The sequence below is a fragment of the Notothenia rossii genome (genome assembly GCF_949606895.1).
Source record: "Notothenia rossii genome assembly, chromosome: 2".
NCBI lineage: Eukaryota > Metazoa > Chordata > Actinopteri > Perciformes > Nototheniidae > Notothenia > Notothenia rossii.
In genome coordinates this window covers 77,119,711-77,147,190 of record NC_136904.1, presented here as the reverse complement: position 1 = coordinate 77,147,190, position 27,480 = coordinate 77,119,711, and the positions used below count along the sequence as shown (strand labels likewise).

Genomic DNA, 27,480 nt, shown 5'->3' with positions numbered 1-27,480 from the left:
TGTTTTCTGTACAGCACATGGGTGTGGGACCAATGAAAGTGAGCGCCACAGCTGCAAGGATCGTCAAGAGTGTACAGTCCCTCTACCATGCCAACATGAACAGCTCAATTGTGTCACAGCAGCTCATCATGGTGATCGTCAGCCAGCTCTCTGGGCTTACAGGCCAGTCTCTGAGCCCTGAGGCAGAGCTTTACTGGTACAAGCAGCTCCAAGATGTGCAGCTGCTAAACAGGTAAACAAAATAACAACCACAATGACATTGCAACATTGCTAACGCAATGCTGAACAAGAAAATCCATTAAACAATTGATCCTAAAAAAAGTTAATCTAATCCTGATCCATGTAATATTAGTGATTTAAGATATAAGGTCAAATAATTTAGGCTCTCAAAACCAACAATGCTGAGATCATTGCATATTTGGGTTCCCAGTTGTATTTCTAACAGAGACCTTAGTAGATCAGACAGAGCACCCACACTAAAGCCACAGGATATGATGCAATCATATCAAAATATAATGGAGCCACATAACAAAACCCGCCCATGCAGACCCATGCAGACTCCATGCAGACCCATACAGACAGACAGGTTTAGATAGACAGTCTAAACTCTCCTCACATTTTTTTGTTGCAACAGTAGCAACTTTGAGTCATTTCAAATTACACAAGGAATTAGGAGTGATCACATTTGTAATCAACTTGATTCATTTCAGGCAATTCTGTCTGAAAAGAGGCAGGACATGATAGTGGCTTAACCGTGATTCAGCTGAGTGGAGACATCCTCTTAAAATGGATTTTCCTTTATATGCCAGCTAAATGATGAGCCGTGCACTGTGATAAGGATCATATTCTGCATATCACAGGGAATCCATCAAGTCTAAGTACATGTGATAAAGATCGTTGATCAGAGTGGAAAGACTCCACAGTCTTTTATTACAGATGAAATAGTAAAACTATGTACGGTGAAAGGCAAGATGACAAATAAATATTAATAGATTTCTATGGAATAATTGTGTTCAGGAAATGAACTAAAACAAGATTTTCATGTCATAAAATAAGCATGTAAGAACTAGTCCTGAGTCCTTGTCCATAGAAGAGCTTTGTGTCCTACAATCAAAATGTTTTACTTATGTCATATTGACATTTTATACATGACTTTAATTGAAATGTTCCCCTCTACAGTTTGAGTTCTTTCAAAATGCTCTCTGACGAGCTGGTAAACGCGGCCCCATTCATCCAGCCTTACACTGATGCTTTAGAGGAAGCACTGAACCACATCCTGGGCAACTACGATCTTTTTGAAGACAGCAGCTCATCCGAAGACATCTTCAGAGAAGCAGCAATGATCTTCCTATCATCTGCAAACATAACATTGGACAATTCCATGATGTCAGGCAATTTCTCTGGGCTCAATGTAGAATCTCTAACCAACATGATAAAGGAAGCTGTCCAACAGATCATTGACATGCAGATATTTGGGAATGAGCCTATTCTTTACCAAGCCTTGGAGCAGTTTCTGGCATCCAACGAATCAAGCATGATTGTGCAGAAGGTGTTCGACATGGTTGCATGGTTGGCTTCCACTAAATCATCTGGGTTTGACCTGCTGACTCAGGTTCTGCCTAAAATCTACGACATAGTCAGGCCTCTCCTGTCTGTTCTGACCCAGTTGGGTTTGGACATGTCAGAAAACATGGAGCTGTTTGAAGACCTAGCTGGAAACATCATAGCAATGCTGAGGCAGCTGGTAAGCACCAGTGGTCTTCTGTCCCCCAAGGACCACCGACCAAGTATGTATGGAATGAGCGGTGGTAACCATACAACGAGGGTCCGAAACCGACGCGAGGCCCCATCGATGATGGCAAGGGATCCCATGGATGACTTCATAGACATGTTCTACATTGACTACCCTACCATGTTCAAAGCCATTTCTGTTCCTGTTTCTACAAATGAAATCATGGAGACTGTCCACTTGTTCTTTGCCAATCCTGATATGAACGTTGTGGTGAAGGGAGTTACAAGCGACATGCCGTGGGGCTTGAACACTTCTCGGGAAGACACCATTGATGCTGCCCTTGGCCTGCTCTCCTTCGTCACTCTGCCTAGCATGTTTCAGATGTAAGTCCCTTTTGCACCTTCTCTAGTATGGCTTTATGAATGATACAAAAACCAGAGAGGGCAAAAGTACACCCATCCTTTACTCAAGTAGAAGTAGAGATACTCGTGTTTAAAAATACTCTGGTAAAAGCAGAAGTATAAACTAAACTTCTTTACTCAAGTAAAAGTAAAGAAATATAGGCTTCGAAATGTACTTAAGTAAAAAGTACCAATAACTACCAGCTGTCTTAAAGAGTAACTGACCTCCCTTTATATTAATAGAACAATCATGTCATTGTTAGCTAATGAATGTTTCGATGCTGAACAACGGCAAAATTACAAAGTTCTCATTGGTCCCTCTTGTTTAGAGAAGACCAGGAAATGATGGATACACGGATCGTGTTCAAATCAATAGGCACGCAATGACTCTGAATAATAATGATCACGCCACCAAATGTAGAATGAAACTAAAGTAACGAGCCTGTCTTGAAAATGTAAGAAGTAGAAAGTACAGGTATTTGTGTTAAAAATGTAAGAAGTAAAAGTAAAAAGTTGTCCGAAAAATAAGCAGTGGAGTAAAGTCCTTATACCAGAAAAATGTACTTAAGTACAGTAATGTAAAGTATTTGTACTTGTGTTTGCAAGATGACAAATGTATTTGTGTTTAATCTTCCCCAGGTCATCAATGGATCTTCTTTCAAATGCTGCTGCAATGCTTCCTGATGGCTTTCCATTCTCCGCGATGCTTAAAGATATCACCAGAGTGCTTGCTGGTGAATCTCAAGGTAACTCATCGGTTTGGATCTACTTTCTCTCTGACTCATTCTGGACAGTTAGAGGATTGTTTGACCAGATGCAGCTTTATGATGAGAAATGGCCACTCATTAGTTAAATTGAGAATCCCCGAATGGGTAATGCTTTATCCTTTTAGTTTCTCCAAATTAACTTTACCTACCGACTCCTCAGTGAATTCCCTCCCACTCATGCTTAATTAATAGTGTAATGTAGAGCTCACACTGATGCTGCAGCTTGTGTTTACATACCTGCTGTGTCAGTATGTGCATTATAAGCAGCTTGGGCCATTCAAAAAAGTAACGCAGCATGGAAGAGTGCCACCCTGACCTTCACAGCCACCCTGACCTTCATAGCTATTACGAAACCACGGGAACACCATCAAACGATTTGTTAATGCTTTTGTTATTGTATACATGATTATAGTACGCCATAATTCATTCCAGAGATATGAGGAATAAGGCTTCACATCGGCTTAGCTTGAGCTCCCAAAGAGCCCAAGGCCATATGGCCCTTCTCCAGCTGAAAGCCACTCAGCACCTTTTTAAATCTCATTAGCAAAGTAGAATTCAATCACTTATCCTGTCCGCCCTCGCTAAACGTCTCCCCTCGCACTCACACAAGTGGACATCTATGACCTCCTTTTAATTGGCATCTGTGCTTGTGTGATAATATTTTCAGTGCATATAATTACTTTGTATGCAGATGCAACCTCTTCTCTTCTTCACAACCCAGCTCCAATTCTTTACACACACATCCAGGGTGCACTGTTGTGATTGCAGGGGCCTCTAGGTGTTGAGCACCCTGAGATTAAACATCACCATTTTCTAATTTTGGCCTGATTATAAATTCTGTCATCACATCTTGCTGCCCGAGGTGGTGCCTTTCTTCGGGTTTGTCAGATGTGTTTTAATTCACGACAGCATCCCGTAATGTGGGCCCTCCTGGCCTCATCAGTCCAGCACAGAGCTTCACTTAAAACACATCATTTGCCGCTCGCTGGCTGAAGACGCTGCCCCGTAATGGTGCGAGTTGTAATGAATACCAGTGGGATGTCATGTTATTCTGTCACCTTATTGCCCTCCTTTCCCTTTCCTGTCCCATTTTCCTGTCCAACTCTAATAACCTCCCTCCCCCCCTCTCCTTTAATCTCCGCCTCCCTTCACAGAGAACCTGATGCTCATGCAAGAGACCATCCAAACAACCATCGAACTCTTCCAGATCAGCCTGACGGACCCACGATTCAGCGAGCAACTCAGCCACCTGGGATCCAAGGTCTCTGCATTAACCCGGCCACTTGCACACATTCAACATTAATTGAAAAAGGGAAAATAGTACTTCAGAATGTTAAAGAAATCCTATAAAGATCCATTAAGTGATTGAAGAAGCACTGTTATAATTAGAAGTACTTAGAATCCAGATGATGTTGATATTGCAGAACCTATTTGACTCAAACGTTGTCAGTGTTTAAACCCACTCGTATGTATATCATGTGTCCCTGCAGTGTTATTTGGTTGCTCATGCTAAGATGTGGTTATGTCATGGTGTGCTTTGACAAGCATTTTGTGTTTTCCTTACTTCTAAAGGAAAAGCTTCAAATACAAAATCATCACGAGTAAAGCTTTAAAGAAATTAACCATCAAGGTTTTATCAAACCTTTGTAAAGTTTGATTTTAGTTCTTTGAGTCACAGTGAGACAGACTTTTTACAGACTCTAACGCTAACCCTGAAGTCTTAAGTTCCCACGGCACAGCAGCAAACCATCAAATCTATGTTTGATATGTTTGATCCTGAGATTTGGCCAGAAACCAACTTGTTCCTTACTCGACTGATTGTAGGTGTGTGCGGTGGAGCAAACAGAGTCTGTGCGTCTGCTGATGCTGTCCCTCTCCATTGAGCCTGGCCAGCTGTGTAACAATATCCTACCGAGCCTGCAGATGTTGGTTGAGAGTCTGATGATGAACACATCCTATCTGAGCGATGCAATCTTCCAGACCGCCATCGGAGAACCAAAAGCCTACACCCTCAATTCAAACTGGTACAACGTTGTCTTCATTCTTAAACGTGTTTCGCAGCAATGATTACAGAGAACGCTGCTCTTGCAAACCTCTTGATCAGATGTTTTCAAAGTGGGAGGCCAGTTTCCCCAAGAGGGCTTCAAACGGCTTCAGAGGAAGCTCAGTTAATTGATGTTAAGGAAAATTACATCAGTTAATAAAAGAAGATCACACGAAATAGCCTAGATGTGTGATTTGGTTAAAGAGATAATTCAGAGATACAGTAGTTTGGGGATGTTTTGCTGTTATATTATAGATGTGTCTAGGCTGTAGATATGGCATTAATATTAATCCATCTCATTTGTCTGGTATCTATGGCATTTAAATAATATAATCATGATCCCATCCACATCAAGGAATTGATAAAAAGTAAGATTAGTTTAATCCCTTTTCTTTATTTGTTAAATCATATCACAATGGGCCGGGCTGTTGCACTTTACAGAACTCTCCTTCCCGTATTTGAGAGGAAATAAATCAGGCAGTACTCTTGCTGTCATTTGGGGCCAATAGGTAAACTTGCATGTATGTGTTTGTGTCTGTGTGTGTGTGTTTACAGGTCCTCTCTGTTGAGTCAAGGCTTAGGCTTTAACACCAGCAACCTGAGCTCTTTAGACATTAACATCACTTCGCCAGGTAAGATGTTTCCCTATGTCACAGAAGTTGCTGTATTTCACAATATTTTATTATAGATTCCTTCAACACTACTTCAACTACCAGAATTCACCCCTAATGCTGCTTTTTCCACCACACAGATTATACTTCTCACTGCCGGTTCTGTTGTTTTGTAGATAATGAATTGGCTGTGTAAATATGAATAGGGACAAGGACACACGACAGAGTTTAGCGTGATCCAAAAAGTTTGTTTTGAATTGTCCAAAAGTGTAATTTAAGGCTGTGGTCACTTTTTATTAAAAAGGGTGATGCCTGACATGCTATCTTTAGAAAAAATTGAAAATCACACACCTTGTTCCCATAGCAACAGACTGCTCATATCAGCTCACCTGTCACTCACTTGTGTCTGATGCCACTTCCTTTATTGTCACTGGATTATCTAACAATAGTCACTTACTGCAGAGGCACATTTCTCCACTGTGACCATGTTTTTCATTTGGATTGGCTGGCTAAGATAACAGTTAATCTAATTTAGCGCTGAACTTTTTCAGCTTCTGATGGCGTCCTCTTTTAAAAACCGCAGCCAGTATTGGCATATTTCAATGATTCAAAAAAGTTAGACCAGAACACCCTAATGTAGCTGTTCCATTAACTTTAGGAATTAAATAAAAAGTGCCACTGAAAGCAAAAGTATTTCTGTTTCTGTTTCTACAGAAACTAGATTAACTGGGTTTCAAACAACAAAACCAAAGGACTGAGTGAATGTCATAGTAAAAAGAAATGCACTTTCAACCTACCCTTTGTTACACTCTATTTCCCAGGAGTGGTGACAGTCGGTGAGTTGCTGAGGAATGAAACAGCCTTCCTCGTTGATGTTCAGAAACACATGGATTTCGATCCAGATGCTCTCCACCTGTTGATGGAAACAATATTACCAAACAACAATTTAGAGGTGAGCCAGGAACCACTTTAGCATGTCATCACATACACTATAACGTGTGGAACAAGGTTATTGTATTTTCTTTAAGAGATGTTTTCCTATACCGTAAAATATGTGCTTTATTTCCCTTTATTATGTGAACTTACACAATTGTATAGTATTGTATCATGCCTTTGTCTGTATTCTTTGCCTAAGGCTGGTTTGACATTACTACCATTAGAGGATAGTTCAGTAACCTCCAGCTAATGGCACACAAGTTGCATTTTTCAAAGCCAGTTATTTAATACCAGGCTAGATAAATAAACTGTATTGTAAACCTAAAGCCACTGTCAGTGGTCTATTTGTCCAAAGCTGATTTATCTTAGCAAAATAAAAGGCTGTTTTCTTAAAGTGTTTAGATTATCTCAGACAATGCTGCAAAAAAAGGCAGGGAATCATTTATACAAACTAAACATGTGGTGGTAGCTAACTACTGTCTACACACTACCAAAGGTAAATTACACCCTGTATGCATTTTGTTCATAGCAGACCAATGTGACTCATAAATACCACTTGAATTGGAACAAACAGATGTATATGGTTGCTAACTTAGAAAACTGTTCCTATGACACTTAAATGCTTTACTGTTCAACATATTCATAATTTTCTCTGTATGATGCTTGATTCAAAAACATTTCTTGCCAATCATTTAGTGAGCCGCAAGACCGTCTTGTCCCCTGAAGTACAACATTTTGTTTTTACTAAATGGAGGAAAAAACCAACGCACATGTTATAACACTAGTATCAATGAGGAGAATTCACAATCAGAACACATGCCGTTGTGTAGTTCTGTACACACTCTCCTGTTGCCTGTACTGTTTCCATACCCTCTTAATTCTATTACACAGATCCTGTCCTGGTTGGTCAACCTGCGTCACTGCGGCTCCACAGAAGCGTTGGAAATGAAAGTGACAGATTTGGAGATGTTGAAGACCTTCTGCTCCTTGTCTGTTGAGCAGTGGTACAGCTTCTCACTGCTGATGGCTCGCCACCTCAACATGGAGAAACTCATCTACAGAGTAAGGCTGAATTCTGATTGAGTTCTCCTCCTATATGTGATTTATTTAAAAGAAACATAATGATTTCTTTGCGATGGCCAAAGACATCATTTTTGTTGGGCTGTAGCAAAACGTGTGAGATGAAACATTGTGTTTGTTTGAGACATAAGTAAGAAATAAATGATTGCTTTTGTACAAGAAAAAACCTGTTCACTAGAGAAAGCTCTGCCTCCCTCTCAAATTTAAAAACATGTATTTCTACCTGATGTTTCTTTTTCTATTTGATCAACAACAAAAAAATGTCCATCAAAACATCTAGTTGCCTAGAAACATGTGTGTAAGAACCTTACAGCTTTTTTATATTTCATGAGAAGTTAATCTTTATTTCATGTGTTTCTTTGATGTTTTTTAATTAAAACTCCTTCACTCATAGATTTTAAAACAACACTGAAAAGATACATCAAGTCCTGGATGGATTTAGCGACTAGAGAAGACAGAAAAAAGAGCAATAACCGTTTGGAAATGAAAACCATAGCAAGATGTCTGAATGTTGGCCCCTGTCTTTCAGATGGTGTTGTCTGAAGAAATGCAAGGCCTGGTGGGAGTTATGCTCCAGATGGCTGAGGTTATAACCGGCATGATGAAAACATTTATTCCTACCATCGGTCAGCTTCAAACCTTCATGGCCTCCGTCCAAGACCTCAACCTGGGAGCCAACCAGGAATTTGACCAAGTATGTGTACAGTGCTTCAGCCACAGCTATGTGTGTGTGATCACTAAACTTATGCCATAAATGACGAATGAATTTGCTATAAAATGTTCTGTTAAAATACTGCAAACTGGTACAGGTAAAAGCTTTTGCGTTAAAAGGGACCTATCATGAAAAATGCACTTTTTAATGTCTTTTATACATAAATATGTGTCCCCGGTGTGTCAAGAAACCAACAAAGTGTCAGAAAACAAACCCTCCCTCTTTTCCTCCGTACCCAAATCTCTAAAAACGGGGGGTACAACGGAACTGATCCAGATTTTCATCCGATATGACGTAATATCGGAAATGTGGACCCACGGCCCTATCAGAAACATTGCTATTAGAAACAATGGCCGACTGTTTTGGACGTAATATGGTCTTTTTACATTAGCAAGCATCGCTAACACTCAGAGCTAACCTGTACTGGAGAGAGTATGTGTAAAAAAGCAGGAAATAAAAAAGGAACTCACCTTGTGGTAAACCCGCAAGAGAAAAAACATTTGAGCTCCATGCTGTTTCAGAAATAATCCTTGATGTGGTTTGGAACATGATATGGCATTTAATCACGGCAGCATTTAGCTGTCTCCCGGTAGAATTCTGAGCAGGCATAAACTCCGCCCCCTCTTTTTTTTTTTGTTCAAGCCAAGGACCCTGAACCTGCAGTTCCCTAACAGGGCTGAAATAGAGGGTTATGAGAGATGTCTAAAATGCATGATCTGTTTGGTTTTTTGAGCAAAACACATCATATACATGTTTTTTAATATCTGAGAACCATAATACATGCCTATAAATAGCATAATAGGAGACCTTTAATACAAGTTTTTTTCCAAGAGGCCTTAAGTTATGTATTTATATTTGCATGACAGATAATTCATTTTTCATTTATGATAATCATAAAGTATTCAATGTTTCACTCTCTTCCCACAGATGGCTAGAGGACACAGGTCAAGCATTTCGAGCAAAGCTACGTTTGTCACCCTCTCTCGAGCGTTGTGCAGTAAAGGTATCCTGGCTCTATTCGGAGTCTCTAAACTCACCGCCATCATGGAATCAAACTCCTCCCAACCCGACCAGGTCAGGAGGGGGGAGATGATCCAGAGGTTCAAGATCCCACAGGATGCCTGTACGTACAAAGGGGAAGGGATTTGCTAACAGAATTGTATTGCCTGTGTATTTGTTCTTGGTATTCAGTGTTTTTCACTGGATTCCGTTGCTGTCTAAAGCATTCGTATCTAGTATTCTGTAATATCTTTTTATGTTATAAAAAATACATTATCTATGCCTTAATGAGAGTGCTGCTACTTTGGTTTCTGACTCAAACACACTGTTGGGAGTTAAGAGGGTAGATTTATTTTTCCTTAATAGAATTTAAATATGTATTGTTTTGTTTGCTAACCTCCCAGTGTAATAAAGGAATACAAATAAGAGGGTAAGGCTGATTGCATTGTATTTGTCTTATCATCAGCAAACTTCATTAAGTCCACAACTTACAAATTCATTGATACTACCTTCCAGTTTTGTTGGGACTTACCATTTGTACAGATGTTACAGTAGTCGTAGGGATGAATGTGCTGTGAGAGTAATGTTACAGACACCTTGGGGAAGTTTAAAACCCCCAAAAATTGATTTATTTAAAAACTAGATATCAACTTGTTTGTTGGATATTACATTTGTATGAATACTGTATATCTAATGATTCTCCAATCGTCTGCCCTTGTGTAGCTCCCTTCTGTATGAACATGTACCTGGATATGGTCAACACCACGGGCGGAGCCATCGCCTGGGCCTTCCTCAAACCAATGCTGATGGGTCAAATTTTGTATACACCTGACACACCTGCCACCAGGGCCATAATGGAGAAGGTATGAAGCACATATCAAATATGTCTTGTGTTTGGGTCAGCAGCTTCAAAATCAGCACTCACGGTTTTGCCGAGTATGTTGATCTTTTATTTGGTGTATTGGATGAGCATAGTGAGAAAATATAGAAGAAAAATACAAAAATCATTCAACATAAATATAGAATAGAAGAAAATGACTATAAAATATGAAAAATACTATAGGAAAAAGTCTTCATGAACGAACTCTATGTTCTAAATCCTCCAGAATCCCTCATCTGTCCTTGTTATGCTTTTACAGGAGTTTTTTTTCACTCTTACTTCTACCTTTTCTAGGGTTTAGTTACCTTTGGAGTCTTCAAGCACCCCTACTGGCATGTAGTAAACAACAAATACAGCATTGCAAGGGGTGCAAACCTATTTGTATGTGCCACCATCTTCCACTGTGGTACTATTTTGAGCAACTTTAGTTTTTTTTTAGTATACTGCTGACATCACAGACGAAAACAGCCACAAGAACAATGAAATAGGGCAGGTTATGAAATCTTGCTTACACTCAGCCATTTCATATATTCTCGTCCTTGTCCTCTCCTTTCCAGGCCAATTCCACCTTGAATGAGTTTGCAAATCTAAGGAAGTACTCCGAGGACTGGATCGAATCCTCCAACTACCTCGTGAAGTCTGCCGTGTTACTCAGCCAAACTTTGCCAATGCTGCAGGTATGAAAACTTTGAACTGTCTTTTGAACATCTTGTCGTTGCAGTTGGCTCGCTGCCATCTCGCGGAAATTTTGGAGATAAACTTTTGCAGTGGTCTGCCACGAGTTTCAGCAGACGAATCTTGATGTTGTACTTCGTCTCTTCCCACTCCCTCTCAGAATTCCCTCGGCAATTCCTTTGTTCAGAGATTCATTGAGATGCAGACAGACATCAATGTCGACACAATGAAGGAGACGCTCAGCAACTTCTGTGAGTGAGCATTTGAAGGTCTTACTTTTGTAAGCGGCAGATTCCAGGCTTACCTTTTATATTTCTCCCTCATTCATTGCCTGTAAAATATCCACGCTATCAGAAAATAGCAATGCTGCTTATGTTTACATGAAACATCGCTATCATCACTTCAACATGCATTCCTTAGGGTCTATCTTCTTGATGTGATTATATGTGACAGTTTTTTTTCCACAAAGGTCTGACTTTGATGTGCAGGTATTTAATCAGATTACCTTGAAATGCCAGACCATATCTTTTTATCCGAGTTAACATCTGAGATAACAGTGCATGGCACGGAACAGACACGGGAAAGTAGCATTACTTTAATTTAGATTTACAGCAATCAAATCTAAATCTACACGCTGAACTGCTTTGACCCTGTCTGTGAATTTCTAAATGTGTTTTTTCCCCCTAAAGCTAACATGACCGCCATGCTGGAGAAAAACAAACACATAATGGATCAGGTCACCACCTTGTCCACCCTGATGGTGAACCTCTCCTCCTGCATCACATTTGACCGTTACCGTGGCTACGACACTGCTGATGAGCTCAACGCTGCAGCTCAGCACCTCGCCAAAAACCGTGATCTCTACGCGAGTAAGTAAATATTAGGTATAATGGACATGTTTATGTGAGGAGAGCCGACTCATTCTGACCTGCGGGTTCATGAGGGGACAGTGCAGTGTGATTTATTATTGATTATATTCCATCATATATTGTACTTTTCTGGACTTGTGTTTGTGTTAGAGCTTATCCCAGCCAGGCAAAAGCATCCACCACATCAACATATTGTTGACAATGATTTAAGAGGAGAAAGCTTCCACCAAAACAGACTTTAAAACAGTATGTCTAGTAGAAAAAGATCGTAAAAGCTGCTCTTTAAATGCTATCTGTTTATACAATGCATGATCTGTTTGGTATTTCGAGCCAAACACTTCAGAGACATGTTTTGTATATACCGTAACTGAGACCTATAATATATTGATGAAAAACAGTTTAATAGGTGACCTTTAAGTTTAAGATGTGTGCATTGAGATTTTGCAATCTGTCCTTTAGGTGTCATCTTCAAGCTTCCCAAAGACACGAACGCATCCAGGAAGCGTAATGCCAGGGCTTCCTCTTCCACATCCACCCTGCCTCCTAAAGTCAGCTACACCATCCGAATGCACATGGACAACTTGATGCGCACAGACAGAGTCCGTGACCCCTATTTTATGAAGGACCACCACATCTCGGCCCAGAGGACGCTGCGCTACAACCGGGGCTTTGTGTACCTGCAGGAGAACATCGATCGAGCGATCATAGAGACCCAAACTGGAAATAGAATTGAGGAGACAGCCGTCCAACTGCAGCCCTTCCCCTACCCCTGCTACTACAGGGATGAGTGAGTACCCTATACACACACACAGACACACACACACACACACACACACACACACACACACACACACACACACACACACACACACACACACACACACACACACACACACACACACACACACACACACACACACACAGTACAAACATGCTCCCCTGTCTGTGGATGCAGCACAGAAATGTGAAAGGATCAACGGTGTCTCTGTGGGGAGACACCGTTGCATTGACGTGGATTCATGTATGCTCTCTCATTATTAATTTGCCACTTGGGACTGACAGTAAGCAGTCATTCACAGGAACCCTTTTTGCATTATAATTGGCTCCGCACCAGGTGCATAAATATTCACGATTATTGAGCATTCATTTTTGAAGACCATACTCACAAACGCCCTCCAAGCTCTCCAGGAACCCCACTCATCTCTGTAGTATATTTCCAATTCAAAACATGGGCTTGGCATTAACTTGTGCATCGATACTCTTCATTGTTTCCAATAAATCATGCTTGACCGTAATGTCTATGTTTTTGCTTCCTGCCCCCGAGTGCTGATATCTCATCTTAGAGGCACCAGCGGGCCACTGTCTCTGGCTGGATGCCTCTGACCATCTATAAGATATGAGAAATCTCGCCTCTGCGTCCTTCTGATTTATTACTCAGCAAGACAATTTCTGACATGAGCTGTGAAATATAGCTGTGTAGCATGAAAAACCTAAAGCTCTAAATTCCTATGCTTCAGGCTCCAGATAAGATTGGGTCAAAAAAAAGAAGACTAAAATAGAGGCATTTATTTTACGTAAATAATAACAGGATCAGGGTGTCAAAAATCCCCTAACACCTCCTTCGATATTGCTTTTCATTCCGTGTGTCTGTCAAGCCGGTGACTGAATGATAGCTCTTTTTATCTTCTGTTGTTGACAGTGATTGGGGTTTTCTAAAAATGTGACTGACAGTTTTCTGTATTCCCCAGGTACCTGGAGGCCGTCGCTTTTGTCTTCCCTCTCATGTTGATGATAGCCTGGGTGCTGTTTGTGGCTGATTTTGTGAAGAAACTGGTGCATGAGAGAGAGCTGAGACTGCATGAGGTATTTTTTTTCACTTCAAATATTATCAAAATTGCCCCTGTATTTTACATAGAACACTGAATTCTTGTTTTCTAAAAGGTCCTGTTATCATACCGTCCATTTATTTGTGTTTTTTCAAGTATGCACTCACGCAGCTCACAGCAACCAACAGTAACATTTCCTCCCTCTTATATTCCCACTGTTCATTCTTAAGTACCACTAGCAAGCTAACACATCAACACTTTTTTTATTTCCTTGTATTCCAATCCTTTTCTTTTCTTGCTTTTCTCACAGTACATGAAAATGATGGGAGTCAATCCGCTCAGCCATTTCTTCGCTTGGTTCCTGGAGTGCGCTTCCTACTTGGTGCTGACCGTCTCCATCCTCACCCTAGTGCTGAAGTACGGCAACATTCTGCCCCACAGCAACGGCTTCATCCTCTTCCTGTACCTCTGCAACTACAGTTTGAGCATCCTGTCCTTCAGTTACCTGGTCAGCTCCTTCTTCGACAAGACTTACATCGCTGGCCTCAGCGGCAGCCTTCTGTACATCCTCTGCTTCTTCCCCTTCATTGTGGTCTTGGCCTTGGAGACAGATCTCACCTTTTCCCAGAAGAGCGCCCTGGTGAGGAACCCTTTGGACACTTGTCTTTCATGACTCATCTATTAAAATGGTAGTACTGTGCAATGTGTAATAACTTACACAGCTCTGGAATTGAAAGGAGAAATAAGGAACAACATACAATCATGTCATTTTATTACCAAATGTTATTTACTCAATCTATCATAGAACATTTTTGTAACATGATAAAAAAATTCCAGCCTTAAAACATGGTTCTTTGTGGAATAGTAAAAAAAACTAGTTTTTGCCTCAAACTGTTTTACAATGTGAGATTTTCTTTTAACTTTGACACATTGACAGAAACAATCTGACAGTGCACAGGTTTCTGTTTGCCTTCTTATGCTAACATAAGTTGTGCATATTTACGTAATATATACTTTTATTTTGGTGATGGTTGTCAGGTTTGATCATTAATTAGATGTCACATAATGTCAGTGCAAGAGCTAAAGCCTTATTTGCTTTGAACAAAATTCTTCATGTTATGTTGAGAAAGTGTTGTTAAAACCACATAAGAGAGGAATGATAGAAAGGCACAAGACACATCATGGGGTTTTTACTGCTTTTGTTTCTGTATGTTGTCTGATTTGTCTCTCATTTTCTTACAGAGTTTGTTCTCCCCAACCTGCTTTAGTTATGCCAGTCAATATATCTCTCGATTCGAGTCCCAAGGAGAAGGTATGCATATACATTGTATACTGTACACATTTGACTTGCATCAAACAAGACTCTTTGACATAGAGCATAAGCTATTTTAGTCAGTGTGAAGCAATTGCAAATGAACTGTTGGCTTCTTTAGGCCTCCAATGGAGTAACTCATACACCTCGCCCATACCTGGAGACACGGCTTCGTTCGGTTGGCTGTGCTGGCTGATGCTCATCGACTCCATCCTCTACTTCATCATCGGGTGCTACATCCGAATGGTCTTCCCAGGTAAACTATTAAATCATAGAAGTCTGTATGAAAAATATTTTCCTTAAATGAAGGAGGCCAGTCCTTTCTAATAATTGATCTGTGATGTTTTATCGCTGATTTGAAATCAGGATCAACTAGGATTGCTGTAAACATATATGTGTCGAGAGCAAGTACATGGCATATTTGCTGTATACAGATTAGGTTGTTAACAGTGGAAGCATATAAGGGCTCATGAATTTCTTGGTAGATTTATATTTGGTTATGCTTTTACCCTTTAGGCAACTACGGCATCGCTTCCCCATGGTACTTCCCATTCAAAGCATCCTTCTGGGCCGACCTGTGCTGTTGCTGTAGGTCAAACAGTAAGGTGGGCCGAGGACTCCTCTTCACCAACATCATGCAGAAAAACCAGTCTGTCTTCTCCGATGACAAGGGAAAAGGTACGGGGGGAAAAGAAAAATGAATTTGTACTATCTCGCTGCAGATGATAATAAGCACTGCTGTCTCCTCCGGTGTTATGTTTTGAAGCAGAAACATGATGTTTTCCCTTTTTATATCATTTTTTGTCTCTGACACCTCACTACATTTTTTTTTCACCCTCACTCTTCATTTAATTCCCGTCCCCTATGACTTTGATTTACTGGTTGTCTCTGTCTCCATGTTTTTTCTCAGGCCAGAGCAGTCTTTCCTCTCAGACTGGGGAGGATTTCTCGGAGCTCCCAGTAGGCGTTGCCCTCCATGGTCTCAGCAAGATGTATGGCGACCGAGTAGCTATCCAAAACCTTAACGTGTCCTTCTACGAGGGCCATGTCACCTCACTACTTGGTCACAATGGAGCCGGCAAGACTACCACCATGTATGTGTGGCATGATTTCTTTATTTTTCACTGTATCAGCATGACGTGAGATGAATATAAATGCAATTTTGACAATTCATATACTCAATGAGGCGTCTTTTAAATTTGATTTGTGCATCCCTTTAATCAGCAGACCTTTTAAATGGGTCTGCTGCTGACAGGGAGATTGTTTTGTCTAAATCTGGCACAGCAAATGCTACTTGAAAGAGATTTGCCTGACAGGTATTCATCAGCTGGAGCACTTACATTTACATTTTAAATGTGACTAATTTTGCTGATGCTCTCAGTGCATCAGCAGAATACCTTTCAACAATGTTACAAAAAAAAAAACAAGAAGATATAGTATTCCAGGGCCCAACAAATCATAATTGAACAGGAAAATGGTTGGGAGAAAGTACAGAAAAAACGAATTGGACATAGCAAAGGGCATTTCCAACATTTAGTGTTCTAGGTAGCAGATATGAGGTAACATAAGTTGTTGAAAAACGATCTTATTATCTATTTGAATTATATCTTTATGAAACATGAAATAACCAGAAAACTGAATTATCTCAGGTAATAAATGAAAATGCTTTGTGCTTAGGTCTCTCCTGACTGGCCTTTTCGCCCCAACTTCTGGCACCATCGAGGTGTATGGCAGAGACATGCAGACCAACATCGATGACATTCGCAGAGAGCTAGGAGTGTGCATGCAATATGACGTCCTGTTTGACCACATGACCACCAAGGAGCACCTGCTGCTGTACGGCCAGATCAAGGCGCCACACTGGTCACAAGAGGAACTGCGTGAACAAGTCCGCTCGTGAGTGACAATCCGTCCATTACAGGGAGCATGCTTAACAGCATAATGCAATCAATCATAATCCAGTGGGTCTTAAAGATTATATCAGGGGTTCTGCATTATTTAGTAGTGCCATTGAATGTATTGTATAACCTGTTTTGTTACATCATAAGACATCATAAGAATGATTCTTTAGTGTCTAGGAAATATGAGTAAGGGTTATCAGAGTAAACAGTGAATTATAGCTAGTGCTTAACACCAGTGACTGGTTACATAGGGACAAAAACTAAGAGCAATATTCAAATATGGTTATAATCAAATATATTTTATGATTATACTGCTGTAACTTATAGAATATATAGGCCTTGACGCAAGAATTCCAATCTGTGATAAGGACAAAATAATTGTTACACTTGTCATCCATGAAATAAGCCTCACTCTTTTCAGATGCAGGCTGAGAAAGCTATTGTTCTCCAACCATGCTATGACAAACCTAAAACAACACTTTTTCCCCATTTCCAGATCACAATTTGAGTATTTCTTTGTATTTTATCTCTTTTTTTTCATTTTTACTCTCTGAGATCAGCTAAAGGGGGCAAGCATTTGAAAAGAAATGTAATTATTCTGTGGCATAATTAAGCTATGGGTAGAACCCCCAGTTGCATCATGAAACTATTTCTGGAGGGTTTCCGCATGACAAGAGCAGCAGTAATAAGCAGGAAAGCTATAAGCAAGGAACCGTACCTTCCCACTGGTTTCTGTTTTTCAGACATCCTGCTGGGTATCTGATGGGAGTGTAACTCAGAAACTTGGTTTTAATGCACAGACAAGTATGCTAATGTAAGCTGTATGTTAAATGCTTTTCATCGACTTCCCTACCAGGACCCTAGAGGAGACAGGCATGTACGCTCACAGAAACAAGCTGGTGAGCACATTGTCAGGAGGCATGAAGCGCAAGCTGTCAATCTCCATCGCCTTCATAGGGGGCTCTCGCTTGGTGGTTCTGGATGAACCCACCGCAGGAGTTGATCCCTGCTCCAGGCGCAACATCTGGGACATTGTTATCCAGCACAAGAAACGTGAGTACATAGGATGAGGAAAAATAGCCCAAAAGGAACTGAATGGAATAGGAAAAAATAGTTGAGGAAAGAAATGCAATTCTCCTTTTACTGTATGTCAATTGGGGTCCCGCAAGGCGCGGACCTTGGCCCTATTTCTTTTTTATCCAAATCTAACCCCTTGGCCATATTCTTTGGCAATTCTGTATGCAGTAGATAACTTTAGTTCATAACTGTCTGAATGTACTGCACTCTTGCCTCGCTGCCATCAAAAACTAGATGGCCTCTAACCACTAGCTTAAAAGTGTTCAGCCAGAATATTTATCTAAATCAGAAATGATGCCAGGCAAATCTGCACTTCCCAAAAACAAAGTCTAGCAACTTTTCTACGCCGTCTTTTTTCTGATCTTGTCTTCTGCATTCAATTGTATACTAGCCTTAATCATGTAGCAATTACCCATCTACAGTTGGTGCATAATGCATCAGTTTCTGTTTTTGAATTCAGTCTTGATTACCTTATAAGCCCCCCATGGTTTATCCCTGCATTATCATTAGGATCTTGTAACTGCATATCAGATCAAATCAACTGCCATACAGATTCAACAACATGAACATACAGACACACAGTTTGCACCTTTCATACTAACTTTGCTAATCACAAGAGGGCCGGTTGTTTATTATACATATAAAGCACTAAAAAAGCATTAAAAAAAAGCCCAGCTGCTCACTTAAGAGATTAAAGTACCACACATGAGTTTAAGGGAATAATCCCATTCTAGCTTTGTGTAATGGATAATTAATCACATTGCATCATTTTTATCCTGTTAGACGACAATGAATAACACATTTTTTGTAATGAGGCTAGTCCTTGTACAAAAAATACTGAAATTCTTTAGTGCAAACACTTACATGGCACAGATAATCCAAAGTCTTGCTCTAGTATTTTCCACTGGAGAGACCCCCCACTACTCCCTCCCTATACTTCCTAAGAGGGAAAGGAGAAGAGGAGCAGGAACCTGGAGCCAACTCTAGGGCTTTCCCCTGCTCAGGCTTCTGACTTTAGATCTAGCATATAATTAAAGTTAAATAAATCCTGTGTTATTTATTCAGGCTGTTTTAGAATAGAAGACAGGGAGGCAGGGAGACTGCTAAATGTAATATAATTGAAGCTGTGGAAGAATATCCTGTGTAATTGGACCTGTCTCAGATGTTAAGTGAGACTTTGCTGCCAGGGAGATCTATTTTAAAGTTTACTTTCTGCACCGGTTGCTCTTTGTGAGCTTGTTTCTCTGATGATTTGTATGTGCATGACACAGCGTTTGTGTGACCTTGTCTTTGTGATGCTTTGGTATTTTATTTTGATGTGTGTTTTTGCGATTGTTTGTGTTTGCAGCTACACATGAAAGGATGTTCTGATAGGAAAACAAGGGAAAAATTGTTTTCCTGAAGACATTTTAATATGCGTCTACTGTATGTTCTTTTACCCTTCACAAAACCTTGAACAGCCATAAAGCTTTACAGCTAAATTTGGCTGGCTATTGTTTGCCTGTGTGAATTTCAGGTTTGAGTGGATTGTTCAATAGTTAAAAGTGAAGGGAATAGTTTAGAAATTGTATACAAATGTATTCTATGTGTGTGTCCTGTCAGATCGCACTGTCATCATGTCCACTCACCACCTGGATGAGGCTGAAGTACTCAGCGACCGCATCGCCTTCCTGGAGAGAGGCGGATTAAAATGCTGCGGATCCCCCTTCCACCTGAAAGACAAACTGGGTCAGGGCTACAAACTCACCCTCACCAAGAAGGTACTTAATTTCATTGGCATCCAGTTCCAGGATTCTTTCTGGTCAAATAAACTATATTTCCCCAGAGCTACATGTTTATTTATTTGTATTGCTTTTGTTTGTTCCATTTCTGGCAATGAATATGTACACTTTAAGCAGTTTATATAGCCCATTACAGAAAAAAGCAGGGAGAAGAAACCTTAAACCCTAATCCTAGAAGTGAGAAGGCAACATATCTTGGATGCATTTTTATTCAGACACTTAGAGAATGCACAACCAGCATAAATAGTAACAATCCCTAGTACATTATTATAGTGGAACTGGCCTGTTTATGTAACAAAAATAATTCTCGGTTTTATTTCTGCCCCACTAGAGTTGCACACAATCCATATTGCAATAGGGTGATTTGTATCAGATCAATTGTAAAAACTGCTTAACAGGCTAAACACAAATAATGCTCTGCTGACTGCTGCAGTCTGGCTCATACTTTTGTTTAGACTATATAAATATATATATTAGTGCCCTTTATAAGTGCACTTTATACCAGTAGTTATTTGTGTCTAAAATAAAGCTGTCAGTACTGTGTATTTGGACTGTTCAGGCTAAAATGTCTTCTCTTTGTAGCAGTAAGTCAGAAAAAGAAAATATTATCGGGGGAAATAATGGAGTATTTACAAACCAAAAACATAAATAGTACAAATATATATATGGGCAGCTGCTTTGTGGTTGTGCAAAGTAAACCAGTGTAATATTGCAAATTGAGCTTGTTATAACCCATTCCTCTTTTCTATGTGCAGGTCCAGAACCCAGATTCTGAGCCGATTGACAATGCTGACCTGAAGGCCTTCATCCAAGCTCATGTACCAGAAGCCAGACTGAAGGAGGCCCAGGGGGGCGACCTGGTCTACTCACTGCCCCCCTTTAACTCATCCAACGCTTCCTCCTACCGCTCCCTTCTGACTGCGCTGGACGCCAACCTGGATGCCCTGCAGCTGGGAGGCTATGGCATCTCTGACACCACCTTAGAGGAGGTAGGCTCATGCACAGCAATGCAAAAAAACAACATATCTTGGATATTCCCTGTGTGAAAACACTCATGTTCATAAAGTTGGACATATTGACTCGTTTGCATAATTTCAAGCTTAAAAAATGGAACAAAAATGTCTGTGTTGTCAACAGATACTGTTGTTTTTCTTTTTATCTGTGTAGGTGTTCCTCCAGTTGACTCACGGAAACTCAGAAGATGGTTCTGAGGAAGGCCCGCTGTCTATCTCAGAGACGGTTTCTGACACTGATTCCATCGACAGCTTCCCCTCGAACTCGAGTGGAAACATCGACAACTTTGGTGACAAGATCAGTGAGTGAACCAGAAAAAACACTTTCCATAAAGTTTATATATTTCTTTTTTTGTATTTATAAAATAACTGTTATTCTATTTTACATTTTTAAAGAAAAATATTCGAAAAAAAACTTCAACTCAGCTGACCTAGTTCAACAACTTCCACATTTTGATGGGTGTACTGCCATCTTTTCTGATATAATCCACCCATTAACCTTTATCTCACCGTGCCCTAGAGGGGAAAGCAGGTATTATCAAAGCAGTAAGACACTAAGAAGGTAAGTGAATTAGTACATAAATGATTAAACCTGTCTCCACTTCTTCTCCAATGTATCCCAGAGCTTACCGGATCATCCACGATGAGCGGCATGGCCCTGGCCTGGCAGCAGATGACAGCCATACTGGTGAAGAGGTTCCACCACAGCCGTAGGGACTGGAAGGGCCTGATCGCCCAGATCCTGCTCCCTGTGCTCTTCATGGTGTTTGCTATGGGCCTGGGCTCCATCAAGAGCGACCTGCAGCACTATCCTGAGCTGGAACTCAGCCCTGCGCTTTACAACTTAGGACCGAGCTACTCTTTCTTCAGGTCAGCTGTCATTGGGTGCCCAATAGTAAACAAAGCTAATAAGGATGATTTGACTCCAAGCATTTTTGGATCAGTTTAATGGAACTCTAAAGCTTTACCCTTTCATTCAATATATTTGGAAGGTCAGACCAAGGCCACTGTGACTCAAGGTTGCAACGAATAATCATGAAAGGGCACCTGAAAAAGTAGGTCTTGTCCAGGAATATTTATTTTACACAGACATTTACATTTTTAAATGTGGCGAGCTTTGGCAAAGGCTTCAAACAAATCATGATACAGCTGTGTGCCTCTCAAGAGAAGTCTTTGTAATACTTGGTTTGTTACAAAGCTTGGAAGAGGTTGTCTTGAAGTGCCATTTTCTGGCATTTACAAATCTTATACCGCGTGGTCTAAACGATGCACCAAGATCACTTTTTTGAGAACACAGAGCTGCAACCATCCTGCAACTTTGATGAAGGGTTGAAGCATCTCGTCCTTTGATTGATCCCCTGGGATCCCCCATGTCACTTGTTAGAGAATGAATTTAAAGCTGCAGTTTGTTGAAGGGCAGACAGACCTTAAGGAAAGGGATCGGAGGAAAGAGAGGATTGAAGACGGATGAGATACAAGATCAAAGTGAGAGGGAGTGTCAGGAAGTTGCGAGATGTCTTCATTTTTTGAGAAGTGCTGTTGTTTGATCAAGGGGATGTGCAGCAAAGGAGAAAATGAGGAGGTGCCATCCATATCAAAATCGGTATGGATGCTCTCCCTAGTCCTCTTCAGCTTGATACAAATGAGATTGAAAAGATTGGATAATCATTTTAATTCAGATAAATGGTAAGGCTTGGAGAGCTAGGTAGCAGTCTCACCTTTTATGAACTTTCTCAGGGCAGTGTGTTTTCAGACTTGCCTGCATGAACAATACGAATGCAATGATCTGAATGTTTATTTATGAGAGTACCTCTTCTAGCAGGAAACAGCTCAAATGAAAGAACCCCACTCAAATGTAAAGTGGCAAATCAAAATATCCTCACTCTCCTTTTATCTGTCCAGCTCCCCACAGCAAAGCTATTAGAATCACTGATTGTGCCCCCATGGTCACTTCATCGACAATATCGGGAGATAGTAAAGTGCTCTTATACCATGTTCTCTACTATCCTTGATACATTCCAACCTTGAAACCCCAGCAACCAACACTGATTTGAATAAATCATCAATAATGAGTGAAACCAATTTTAGAGCCTTGTGAACCGTTTTTGTGGGGTTCCTTCATTTTATTGTAATTATTGTAAAGTCTACTAAATTGAATATGTAAAATTTGAGTTGAGGCTGACTGTTTGTTTTCTGACTCCATAGTAACCAGAACCCCAGCACCTCTCAGCTGACGGACACCATGTTGTCATACCCCGGGATCGATAACGCCTGCCTCGACAAGTCTAATAACCCGTATGTAATCAAACCTCAAATGCCAAACATGTTTCCCTTTAAAATTATTTATTTTTCACCGATACTCTTGGTGCCCTTGCTCAATTTTCTTATGTATTCTACGCCTTTTCCACATGCACAGTCATTTCATATTTCCCTTATTGTCATTCTTTTAATGCCTCCTCCTGCACCTTGTTTCATTACCAGGCTGCCTCCCTCCTATTCTTTCCACTTTCTTTCTCTGTTTCCTAGCGCTCAGCTTTTGTATGTGTCTGAAAGCCGGCAGCGGGACACTGCGATAGGAGGGCGTCATTTGTATTCCATAAACACCTTGTGTTTATAGGGGAGGTTTTCCCCTTACAGGCGCTCAAATCAATGTTAGCACAAAAAAGAAGAAGAAAAAAGACCGAGATAATGGAAGATCCTATGTTGCAAAAAGATGTTTTGCTCACCATGTCCTATTATCACAACATGACAATTACTGAAAGGACGGTGTGTGAAGCAATTACATTTATATAAAATATAATGTATTGTCCCTTGACTAGGCTCACTGTTGTTGGACAACTTATATCTAAAGTAACAGGTGAGCATGTGGGTGTGCAATCTTCAGTCATCTGCACAATGTGTCATAAAGCACTCGACTGAAAAGAAAGGCGGGGGAGTTGAACATTCACCCACACAAACACATTACACATAATACGATTTTACATTACATATAAAATAAGAGTTTTTTTAACTAACGTCAGAGAAAAACAGCATGCAAACTTCACAGGTGCTGTATGAATGGTTGCAGTTGGCGAACATGCAGATGTGTAGCTTTGATGCAGGCCATCATATCAACTCAGTTTCAGGATGTTTTCTGGGTCTGTCTAGGGATGCTCTAGTGCCATTATCCCGCACTGCAGACTGCCATCGTTCCTCTGAGCCACCATTTCACTTTGTGAATGTTTTCTTTTAAGGGTCTGCACAAGAAGCGCAAGCAGCTGGAATTCCAGAGGGAACGGCTCCAAAGCATTTAGTGTCTGTAAATGCAGCCGTCAGGAACAGGTGAGACTGGGTCACTGGGAGCAGTGTTTGTGATTGTGTGTGTGTGTGTGAGTGAGTTTTTATGTTCTCATGCATCTCTGTTGCTACACAGGAATGTGTCTTACTGAGTGTGATTGTGAGAAAGGCAGAGTGTAATGTGGTTTTCTTTTCCCTACACTGCAGGTTTGCGACCTTGACAACTTCCAGCCCCCCCATAAAGAGATCCCCTCGTCTCAGATTGTGTATAACCTCAGTGGTATCAACGTGGAGAAATACCTGGTGGCAACAGCAAATAATTTCATCAGAAACAGGTGAACATACTGAGAATTCAACCCATGCTTCACTGATATTGTACTATAGTCTCAGTGCTTACTGCTAGTTGCATGAACTATAGGAAGCAATGTTCCAACAGAATCCAATATCACATATATTACATCAGGGGTGTCCAAACCTCTTTCACTGGGGGCCACATACAGACAAATATACGAAAGGCTTGGCCTCTCACTCGAGGTGAGGTATATTGCCTCATAAGTTAAGTTCTAAGTTAGGAAAAACAATCAAATGTAGGTAAATTATCCTTAATACTTGAATATGCTTTAAGAAAAAAAACAGCCTTCAACAAAGCTTTCCATAGGGTTTCATTTATTTTCTTACAAAAACTGTTGGCAGCTCAAGCCTCAGATTGCTTATAATAAGGAACAATATGAAGGGTTTATTTGAAGCTTGTTATGCTAGTAAGTTATTGGGCTTTATTTGAATCAACGAAACTTTGTGAGAAAATGTTTTCAACTTTAACTTACTGAATTTATTTGAAAGGTTGGGCTTATTGACACATGAATAGTACTGCGTAATATCTGTTTACATATATATTTAAGAAGTACAATATAAGAAAAGCAGAAGTGTCATGTGTTGGCCATATTCCATTTTACATTTAGAATTTCCTGAGGGCCAATTCAAAATGGACAACGAGCCGCAGTTGGCCCCCGGGCCGTAGTTTGGACACCCTTGTATTGTATATAACATATTTTTGATGAGTTTGAGACTCCATTTTAAGACTTCAGTCCTTAGTATTTAAGTCGTGGCCTATTTGTTAATTGTTGGTAACAGCAAATGCTATGTTTTACTAAAAGCTCCAATTGAGTAGAAATAACTATTCTAATCAAAATGTCAGGCAATAATCTGCCTTTGTCAATCTTTTTGTGAGCAACACTAATCTGTTTTTATGCTGCACACGGCTCGTAGTTTGATACCTGGCTGAGATGCTGGAGGTGTGCAGCATGTCGCCGGCAGCTCTTCATCTGACAGCTCACTGGGGCTGCTGCCGACTGCTCAATTACTCTTGTTCAATATTTCAAACGGATTGGCTGTCGCAAAATGTGCCTTGTGTTTTGCAGATGCATTTTTGTATTATCTGTATTGGCCAGTATTAATCCTACTGACAAACGGGTGCTTTAAATGTGATGCTGCAGCATTCGGAAATGCTTGGTTAGCATTAGCATACATTTAAATCAACATTTCTTACAGGATATCGCCACAGACTCCCAGCTTGTACTGTAATACTACACATTTATAAATACCACAGTTCTTTCATTAGTGGGCCATATGTTCAATTACCATTGCGCTACCTCATTCAGCAAAAATGACATAACAGACATTAACTCAAATAGAAATCTTTAAGATAATTTCTTTAATAGTCAGAACTGGGAAAGTTGCTATTGCTGGGAAGTGCATTGTATATAAAACAAGCTCTGCTTAACACAAGTAGGTTTTTAGTATCTTGTCAATTTTTGGTCATACTTTTATCGTGGGGTCAAATGTTTTTAACCAAAATGCTTCTCATTTGCAGGTTAATATTTAATTCAAAGAAAAACGAGCAAGCAAAAGAGATAGTTTGTCTTTCTCAGCAGCGTTCGGAGCTCTTTGTTTTGATCTATTTATATATATATAATTTTTTTATAGGTATGGTGGCTTTTCTTTTGGCGAGTCACTCCCTCACGACTTAAAAATGGATTTAACAACAGTGCCCAAAAACCGTACACTGTCTAAGGTAACTTTTCTCTTTTTCCTAGCTGCCTGTCTCATTATCACTTTAATGGCTTCACTGATGTAAAGTTTAAACATTAAATCTTATCTTAAAGTATATTGGCTACAAGATCAAAGCTTGCAGATGGAGCTGTATTGTTACGCCATCAGTGTCATCATAAACATGCTTTATTGAAGCAATTCCGAAGCAGTTGTTAGCGTGTACATTTCCTCATCTGCATTTACTGTACTTTAAAGCCTTAGTGATAAAATATCGGAAAGTGTATTTTAGGGATATAGTTGTCTTTCATATCCTGATTTGTAGCAGCATGATTGATGGTTTCCATGCATGTTTGTGTTTGAATGTGTTTAGGTCTGGTACAACCCAGAGGGCCACCACACAATGCCGGCATACTTAAACAGCCTCAACAACATCATCCTACGCTCCAATCTTCCAGCAGACAAGGATCAACGAGAATATGGTGAGCTGGAGTTTGAGTTTCTTTTGAAACTCTAGAGAAGGCCAAGGGACACAGTCTGAGAATAAAGTGTAGTTGATTAAGAATTATATCCACAAAGATGCAAAAACAGATCCCTATCTTGTTTTTTACATGATATTAGCTTCTCTGCAATTGACTGTTATTGTGTGAAATATTAAAATTATTTAGAAACACATCTAAACATATAATTTGTTTAGTTGATTATCTGTATTAACAAAGGGTATTGTACAAGTTTGAAATAAGACATGACTGGGATTAGGCCAAGGGGATGTACACACAAGGTGCTACTGATTAAACACCTTGATAATACTGTAGACTAAATATAAACAGAGCTGTAAACAGTGTGTTTACTCATGGTTCATTCCACTGGATTAAAGCCAGGGGGTGCTGTGTGTCTTCAGACTCACATCAGTATGCATGCATGGTGAATACTGATGAGTGCCGCTCACTGGGGTAAAATCTGGCCCACGTTTTCAGTACTGTTTCAGCTCTGCATCACCCTGACCATCTGCCTGCGGGCAGGAATACACACACACACACACACACACACACACACACACACACACACACACACACACACACACACACACACACACACACACACACACACACCCACACACACACACACACACACACACACACACACACACACACACACACACACACACACACACAAACATACAGTGCATGCACATAAGTACACACACACACACACACACACACACACACACACACACACACACACACACACACACACACACACACACACACACACACACACACACACACACACACACGTATTCGACACAGGATGAACAAGGTGCTCGAGGGGTAGAGTGAATTGTACCTGCACACAGGGGTGGAGATCTGGGGAGATTACTTTTCAAGGTGATGGTTCATCAGCCAAATGTGAAGCCCTCCCTCTCACAATGTGAACTGCGGTACCAACTCTGGGTGGCACACTTTAGAGGTTGCCATAAAACCGTTTGTTTAATGCCAGTCTCGCAGGCATTTTGAAGAACTGCCTACTGCCACAGATGTG

General features: G+C 40.4%; 1 protein-coding gene across 1 annotated transcript in view; it reads left to right on the top strand.

Annotated features, from left to right (window-relative positions):
- abca12 (ATP-binding cassette, sub-family A (ABC1), member 12) overlaps nucleotides 1-27,480 on the top strand; it is a 90,282-nt gene that overhangs the window by 48,264 nt on the left and 14,538 nt on the right. Inside the window, exons 38-69 of the mRNA XM_079665762.1 lie at nucleotides 15-232; nucleotides 1,180-2,115; nucleotides 2,773-2,879; nucleotides 4,055-4,161; nucleotides 4,725-4,924; nucleotides 5,500-5,576; nucleotides 6,377-6,507; nucleotides 7,383-7,553; nucleotides 8,101-8,265; nucleotides 9,211-9,406; nucleotides 10,006-10,145; nucleotides 10,720-10,839; nucleotides 10,998-11,088; nucleotides 11,527-11,706; nucleotides 12,166-12,493; nucleotides 13,455-13,569; nucleotides 13,843-14,172; nucleotides 14,775-14,844; nucleotides 14,966-15,100; nucleotides 15,361-15,522; nucleotides 15,755-15,938; nucleotides 16,522-16,740; nucleotides 17,602-17,798; nucleotides 19,425-19,582; nucleotides 20,359-20,592; nucleotides 20,771-20,918; nucleotides 21,240-21,486; nucleotides 22,822-22,911; nucleotides 23,850-23,937; nucleotides 24,100-24,227; nucleotides 25,876-25,963; nucleotides 26,312-26,430. Of these exons, the coding sequence (XP_079521888.1) occupies nucleotides 15-232; nucleotides 1,180-2,115; nucleotides 2,773-2,879; nucleotides 4,055-4,161; nucleotides 4,725-4,924; nucleotides 5,500-5,576; nucleotides 6,377-6,507; nucleotides 7,383-7,553; nucleotides 8,101-8,265; nucleotides 9,211-9,406; nucleotides 10,006-10,145; nucleotides 10,720-10,839; nucleotides 10,998-11,088; nucleotides 11,527-11,706; nucleotides 12,166-12,493; nucleotides 13,455-13,569; nucleotides 13,843-14,172; nucleotides 14,775-14,844; nucleotides 14,966-15,100; nucleotides 15,361-15,522; nucleotides 15,755-15,938; nucleotides 16,522-16,740; nucleotides 17,602-17,798; nucleotides 19,425-19,582; nucleotides 20,359-20,592; nucleotides 20,771-20,918; nucleotides 21,240-21,486; nucleotides 22,822-22,911; nucleotides 23,850-23,937; nucleotides 24,100-24,227; nucleotides 25,876-25,963; nucleotides 26,312-26,430 (5,879 nt within the window). The remainder of the gene's footprint in view (nucleotides 1-14; nucleotides 233-1,179; nucleotides 2,116-2,772; nucleotides 2,880-4,054; nucleotides 4,162-4,724; nucleotides 4,925-5,499; nucleotides 5,577-6,376; nucleotides 6,508-7,382; nucleotides 7,554-8,100; nucleotides 8,266-9,210; nucleotides 9,407-10,005; nucleotides 10,146-10,719; nucleotides 10,840-10,997; nucleotides 11,089-11,526; nucleotides 11,707-12,165; nucleotides 12,494-13,454; nucleotides 13,570-13,842; nucleotides 14,173-14,774; nucleotides 14,845-14,965; nucleotides 15,101-15,360; nucleotides 15,523-15,754; nucleotides 15,939-16,521; nucleotides 16,741-17,601; nucleotides 17,799-19,424; nucleotides 19,583-20,358; nucleotides 20,593-20,770; nucleotides 20,919-21,239; nucleotides 21,487-22,821; nucleotides 22,912-23,849; nucleotides 23,938-24,099; nucleotides 24,228-25,875; nucleotides 25,964-26,311; nucleotides 26,431-27,480) is intronic.